This window comes from Gavialis gangeticus, unplaced genomic scaffold (assembly GCF_001723915.1).
Source record: "Gavialis gangeticus isolate Ggan-Ray unplaced genomic scaffold, GavGan_comp1, whole genome shotgun sequence".
Taxonomy (NCBI): domain Eukaryota; kingdom Metazoa; phylum Chordata; order Crocodylia; family Gavialidae; genus Gavialis; species Gavialis gangeticus.
The window spans coordinates 39,431,103-39,438,762 of record NW_017729028.1 but is presented as its reverse complement, the minus strand read 5'-3'; the positions used below and the strand labels follow the sequence as shown (position 1 = coordinate 39,438,762).

The following is a 7,660-nucleotide window of genomic DNA, read 5'->3' as shown; positions in this document are numbered from 1 at the left end:
AAGTGCAAAGTGCTGCACTTAGGGTGAAGAAATCACCAACACCCTTACAGTCTGGGGGAGGACCTTCTTTGCAGCACAGAAGCAGAAAGGGATCTCAGAGTCATAGCTGACTCCAAAATGAATACAAGTCATCAATGTGACGAAATGATCAGTAAAGCTAAATGCACTTTATCACACATTAGCAGGTGCAAGATGAACAGGTCCATGGAGGTGATACTTCCCCTATAAGCAGCATTGGTCAGGCGGCAGTTGGAGTACTGCATCCAGTTTTGGGCACCATACATCAAAAGGGATGTGGACAACTTCAAGAGGGTTCAGAGAAGGGGTACTCATATGGTTAGAGGCCTGCAAGCAGAACCCTAAGAGGAGAGACTGAAGGACCTGGATCTCTTCAGCGTCCGCAAGAGAAGGCTGAGAGGTGATCTTGTGGCCACCTACAAATTCAACAGGGGGGGGGAGGGGGACACAGCATGGAATAGGAGATGCCCTGTTTACCAGCGCACCCCTTGGAGTAACTAGGAACAACGGCCACAAACTGACTGAGAGCAGATTTAGATTAGACATGAGGGAGCAGTTCTTTACAGTAAATTACCAGAATCTACAATGGGCTGCCAAGGGAGGTGGTGCTCTCTGCTTCCTCGGGGGTCTTTAACAGGAGGCTGGACATTCACCTGGCTGGGGTCATCTGACCCCAACAGTCTTTCCTGCCCAGGGGAGGGTGTTGGACTCAGTGATTTACTGAGGTCCCTTCCGACCCAAACATCTAGGAAGCTATGAAAAGTTTCCCAACCCGGGGCTCCCCAGCCCAGCTGAACACAGTTCTCTGACATCCCCAGCCCATGAGGACCCAGAATCAGGAAACCTTCTCTCCGATCCCAGTATCTCAGAGTGCCGGTATAGTAAAAAAAGTGTGCGTAGCTGGCCTTCACATGCAGGTTTCTAACATTCCAGTGCATAGGTCTGGAATGGGCTCTGGTGTGGTCCCAGGGCTAAGACCAATAATCAGCTGATTTCCAGTCCCAAGCCCAGATTGTAATGGCATCTCAAACTCCAGTGCAGTCCTGGGGCTGGGAACAAAAAAATCAGCTACCTGTCCATTCATGATTCAGGACTATACCAGTTCTGCAATCACCTGGCTTTCAACTTACTGATGCAGAGGGAGTCTTAGGATCATGATCCCTGATCTTAAAATCATGTGTTCTGACATATGCAATTGCTGGGTTCAGTACCTGTTGCACTATTAAATGAATGTCCCTCCACTTTTGTTCAACCAAAGTTCTTTTGGATTTGCATGAGTGTGTTACTTACAGAAAAAAGGAAAAAACAGGCCTGAGATGTCAGTGCCCATTTTCCTTTTCAAGAAAAAAGGGGTCAGTTAAATATGTCACCTAAGTATATGCCTATTTTATCCTATTTACTCCTGTTTGCTGGAGACTGGAAATAAGTAAGATTCTGCCCCCAAAGCCTACAACAGAAAAGCAAGGCTGGCATCACCATACTGGTTTCATATTTCTGTAAGCACAGCAAAAGTCCAAGCCTAATGACTCATCTGCATCAGAAATACCTACCTATTTATTTTGACATTGAATAACTCCAAGTTTATACTCGTATGTGAAATATTTCTATATAAATCCATACTTGCTTCCTCAAGTAATGTGTAGGGTTGTGTACACGCATTCAAATGATCTGGGAGAATTCTCCCAGGTGTGTTTTGTTGGTAGAACAATTTACCCAGAGATGCCTGGACAGACATTTGAATGCTAAACCTCTGAAAGGCAGAGAGCTTGCAGTGCTGCTGCTATGCACCCAGGGGGCCCATGCATGCACATCTCAGTGTGTCTGGCAGGTTCCCTTAGTCTGCCTGAGACAGATGACAGCTTCGAGTCAGCTTGCATTTTCCTGTCTCATAATGTAGGGATTGTGAAGGGTGTGCTCTGCTCCCTGCTTGGCTGGAGCAGCAAAGTCCAGGGAACAACATCCTGTCTCCTGGAGTGGGTGCAGGGGTGGGGGGAAGGAGAGTGGAGTAAAGCACCCTGGGATGCTGGAAAATTGCATTGTGGCTTCCTTCAGAAGAAAATGTATACGGGCATTCGCTCTCCCAGAAGAAACTCTCTTAGGAGTGATTTAGGTTATTTTTTTTCCTAGAGCAGCCCTTTTTGCTTTGGGAGAAAAAGCCTGAATGTCTGCATACTCATGGTTTCTACTGGGAGAGCAGCAACTCTCCCAGGGGAAAGTGAATGCCTGTACATGGCCTGGGAAAACAACAATTGAGCATGGTGCAACCACTGCATTGTCTCAGATATGGTGCTAACTCCACAACTTGATCATCCGATTCCTGCAGACTTTGTGCCTCTGGCAGGGGGGCTGGACTCAATCTCCCAGGGTCCCTTCCAACCCCATAACGTCTATGAAACTAGGAAAATGGGACTAGAACTAACAGTACAGGAAAGCTTCTTCCTTTTAAAAATCATAGTTGCCCATATTAAGCAGATCAAGTAAATTTGAGCACCACATTTCACTTGAAAGACTGAACGGAGATCCAGAAGTGTTCAAGGACTACATATTTTACACTGAAGTTTTTTACCTAATACTGCCTTCCTTTAATTAAAGTTAAGGGGAAGCTTGGAAGCTTAATTGAAGATATGGCAAAAATGGCACCACAGTATTTACATTATGAAGTGATGAACTGTATCAGGTATATTTCTTCTGTATCTATGTCTGGCAAATGATTACATGATAAGAGTTTTGGGATAAGGAAGGGAAAGAGGTGAAGAATGAGAATACAAAAAAACCCCAAAACTTACAGGAAAGTCCTTATCAGACTCTTGTATTTGAACAGCAAAGTTGTCTGGGAAGACTCCTTCTTTACTGTTAAGTTCTCCTCTCCACCATCCTGATTCTCCAGTATCCTAAAAACAAACAAGAATATCATTTTTATTTGGACAGTGTTATTCAACATCTACTCATTTTATGGAACAAACTGAACTACAGAAAAGACCCATGCATAAGTATTTATTATACTGGTATGAAATCCAATTGTTGTTATAAACATTAACTAATGCTTTAGCTAAATTTCAAAGGAAGAATTATCTGGTTTCAATAATTAAAATTTACTTGGGAAAACTGAGAGCGGCAAAGGTTTGACAGACTGAAGAAAAAAAAAGGTATGGCTTACTATCCAACTTCATTTTTTTAAAGAGTTGCAGTCTAGTGTATGAGTATATACTTGGAAGGGAAGAGTGAACAGAAACAAAAAAGGGAAATTAATGTATAAAGCACAGACTCGACATATTATACAACTGCAATGAAAATTCCCATTCTGACTGGTTGACAATTCATTGCATTTAGTAGAGAAACATGGGTGTATCTGTCTAGGTAGACAGAATGAAACAAATGCATTTGTTCCATTACGGTGAAAGTCACAAAAACACATCTGACAGACTATGGCAGGGGTGGGCAAAATGTGGCCCGGGGGCCAGATGCGGCCTACCAGGCTATTCTATCTGGCCCACAGGGCCCCTAAAAAATTTAGAAAATTAATATTTACCTGCCCTGGGCTGCCTGTCATTCAGCCCTCAATGGCTTGCCAAAACACAGTAAGCAGCCCTCTGCACAAAATAACTGCCCACCCCTGGACTATGGCCTCAATTTAGTCAAACCTGATCTGTAAGATATTGCTATGGCTTGCTGCACATAAATTGAGTCATTTGGTTTTAGTGACTTTATTTAACATACCACACCAACAGTTAGAAGGGTCACAAGTTAAATAAACTACTACTGAAATGTCTTTGTATTAAGAGGAACACTTGGCTCATTCTAGCAATAGAAGCTTAGGGCCTGGCAGGGAAATCAAATATAAGAAAACACAAAACACAAAATTCACAACCACACTGAACTGAAGGAAGCAGCAATACAAAAAACAAAATAAAATAAATCCAGGTAACTACTCTTTAAGCATGCACAAGTTATGTATACATAAACAACTCTATTTAGCTTTCTAATTGCATCAATCTTAAACTGAGTATTTTGAAGTCTAGAAGTTAGCTATAATCTACACAAAGAGCTATTCTAAGCACCTAAATTAGTAACTTCTGTCAACTCATAAAACTTAACACAGTATTTTAAAATTGGAGTGAAAAAAGAGTAAGAAAGAAAAAACAAGACAGTGAAAACCATATGATAAATTATGAGAAGTTTGGAACTAAAGAAAAGTAAACAGAAAGAGTTAAGATTTTAGAGATTTAATCTTATATTTTTTCATTTAATCTTGTATGCATCTAAAAACATTGTCAACCTAATTTATATTTTTCTCTTCCAGAGTTAAGAACTTCTTAATTTGAACATTATTTTCCATACTGTAAGGAGGTAGTCTTGGCACCGACAAATATGCTTCCTTTGGCAGCAAAGCAACCATCATCTATGCAGCAATTTAAAAATTATGTTATGATATAAGCTGCTTCCGGAAGCTGGGAGAAACCTACTAATTTTTTTTGCACAGTTTCCAGTTTTAGGCCACCAAGAAAATACCTTCCGCCTCGTATCCAAATGTCAGTTCACTTTTTCCCTGTTCTCTACTGAAAGATTTTTCCAGGAAAAAAAATTACAGAATATGTACTACCTACAGCACAAAACATGTTACTTGATAGACTCATGCATTTCATACCAGATGTTTTGATACTGCAGTCAGTTAAAGGCCAGAGAATTTTTATGTGCACCTTTCATACAGTGCCCATACTTCTTCCAGGAGGAAAAAGGAATCAAAACTTGTGCCTCTAAACCAATATGGCTACAACTGGATACCAATACGTTTCCCAGGTATTTTAATATCTCTCTCTGTCTTTTTTAATCAAAGACCTCTGGCATGTTACAGTTACCGCACAATTAATATATTAATCACACAAACTGTAACATGCCACATGTTCAATTTATTGCACCATAAAATAGCAAACAAGGCAGAAAGGAAAGATGTTCCACATTTTATATAGAACATCTCTGTGGCTGGTTTATATGGTGCTTTAACTTGAACATGTGGCATGTTAAGCTTTGCTATGCAGCTGTGCCTGTAGGACTTGAAAAGGGGACAGGAGATGATGAGCTTTTCCCACACTAGTGCAACTGCAGCTTAACTGTGCTGCCCCATGTGCAGAGCAGCATGGTGGGGCTTTTAAAAGGTGCTGGGCCATGAGGAGTTGATGGGCTCACATCACTGTGGCACCATGCAATACAGCCATGCACCAGGCTACATGGCAAGGCTTCAAACTTGCCAGTGCACATGGATCAGGATCCCAGGCACTCACAAGTTTAAACAACACTGGATGGGGAGGAGGGGTGGCAGCACTGGGGACTAGTACATGAATGTCAGGGGATGCAGGCAGTCAGGAATCGGGGACATTGCACACCAATCACACACCTGGGATCCAACGAATTTTATCCCAGATCCCCAAAATTGTGAATCCTGCTACGCATGGCTGACGTGGCACGATATGTGCTTTTTTGGGATCCAGGATAAAATTCATCAGATCTCTACTGCGTAATTAGCTTAATATCTACATCTCGCAGGTATCAACTGACACTGGCAAGACGTACAAATCTATTTCACTTTTTCCCCTTCCCCCCCTTAACTTTCTTTGTGTAGTTCATGCTATCTTGAGTTTATTCTTTTGTTTTCTTAATGTCAGGAACTGCATAAAGAAACTGCAAACTGATAAAATGATGGTCTTTGTGACACAAAGGGCCCCAAGCCCACATCTGGAACTGAACAAGTACAATCATGAGCATCAATCTGATTAAAGAACCAAAATCAAAAAGGAAGCCACTTTGTACACACACTGAATAGGATGGAGGAAGGGGCATAACAGTTCCAAATAAGAGCACAATGAAGTGAGTACAATTTTTAAATCTTGTTATGCCTTAACTGAATCCCTTAAGCATCTCTCAAAAAAACTGTAGGTCTGACATACGAAACAAAAGGCATCCATCTTTACAAATCTGACACAGAAGCACTGACATATGGGGAAATCACAGTAGATTTTCAACAGTACTGGTTTTCTTTATTAAAAGGTGACGTATTTTATCTAGTGCAAACAAAATTTCATCTACTCTGGTAATTAATTTCTTAAAATGTACAGCGATAGTGGTATGTGAAGTTCTAAATGGCTCAGAAATTAGGTGTATCCTGATTAAGTTGCTAACTTATAACCACTTGCTTCATTTGGAAAATAAACATGGGTAGACTGAAAAATAATAGAAAGGTTATTTAAGCGCAACCTTTAAAATGTCACAAGATTTGCCAAAGCATTTTAAGGAAGAGCAAAAACTAGACTGAGTTATAGTCATTGTGACAGGGGTTTTAGGAAATCTAGACTCGGGAAGCAGTGCAGGGAAAAGGGCTGGACTAGGACTCAGAAGACTGGGTAGAGAGTGTCTAGTCCTGGGTCCACTCCAGACCTGCTTTTATTTATCCAAGACCAGACAGCATCAATCTCACCTTTTTTCCATCTTATCCGCTTGAACAGCAAACTCTTTGGGGAAAGGACCTCTTAAAAGATATCAGTTAAGTGCCTGCTACAATTTATTTTTATGCTGTATGATAATGAAAGAAAATCATAGCAATAGCTATATTGATTTTTTCATTAAAGACCTGTCAGTCTCTCCAGCTAGGAACAGACATTTCATTTGTCCACCCCTAAACTAAACGTGCCTGTGTTTGTCTGAGAACAGAAACATTCCAGGATTAGCGTGTGCACACAGCAACTTTCTATTTGGGGTCTGGTGAGCAGCTGAATGCACTGCTGCTTTTATGCCATTGATTCCATGATGCAATCATGGGATACCTGTTCAGACACATTTTGCAATGTCCCAGAATAAACCAACCCAATAAACCATACATTATCACCAGGACAATGGATATGGACATCCAAACTACTTCACTTTTTCGCAGGATAGGATGCATTATCCTGGGGAAAGTGCAGTATCTGTCTGTAGCCTGGCATAAACTTTGAAAATCCTTTTAAAGAAAGGGTATTTCTCTTTCAATGTCAAATATTAACATGAAATCTGGATTATTAAAAGAGTTAGTATGCTTCATATTTTTCACTTAAGACAAAATCCTCCAATATCTCAGCTAGTAAAATGTGGCTAAAAAGAGGGAAATTATGTAAGTGAAGACATTTAAACACAAACAAATGAATTTCAGCCCTTGCTTAAGAGGATTTGCCTTCTTTGTTACAATAAAACATGCAAAACAAAACAGGGGTGTAACTGGTACACTTTAACCTTAGCAAGCAAGACCTTTTTCATCTCACACAAATATCGAACAATTAGGCTAATAAATCTTATTCCTTGGATAAACAAAGCTTGTCCACCATAAACCATATTCATTAAATAAAATCATATTCTTAGATCCCAAATGTTTTCCAATACACTCGGAGCTTAAGCGACGATGAATACCAAGAAAGGAAGTATAATATTTTTTAATCAAAATATTACATTCCAATAGTTAAGTGTAGAATTAAGCTATTTCATTTAAAAAGAAGCTCACTAGGACAAATGCCCCCACCCTCCCCGCTTTCTTAGCTTTTCTCCCTCAAAAAAATTATGAGGGAAACACTTGCCAAAATGAAAATTGGAACCCCCACACCAAAAAAAAAAAAAAAAAAGG

The 7,660-nt window shown here is 40.4% G+C and overlaps 1 protein-coding gene across 1 annotated transcript in view; it reads right to left on the bottom strand.

Moving 5' to 3' along the window:
- The window catches only part of CD2AP (CD2 associated protein), a 122,481-nt gene that overhangs the window by 38,609 nt on the left and 76,212 nt on the right, over nucleotides 1-7,660 (bottom strand). Inside the window, exon 9 of the mRNA XM_019520692.1 lies at nucleotides 2,805-2,909. Within this exon, the coding sequence (XP_019376237.1) occupies nucleotides 2,805-2,909 (105 nt within the window). The remainder of the gene's footprint in view (nucleotides 1-2,804; nucleotides 2,910-7,660) is intronic.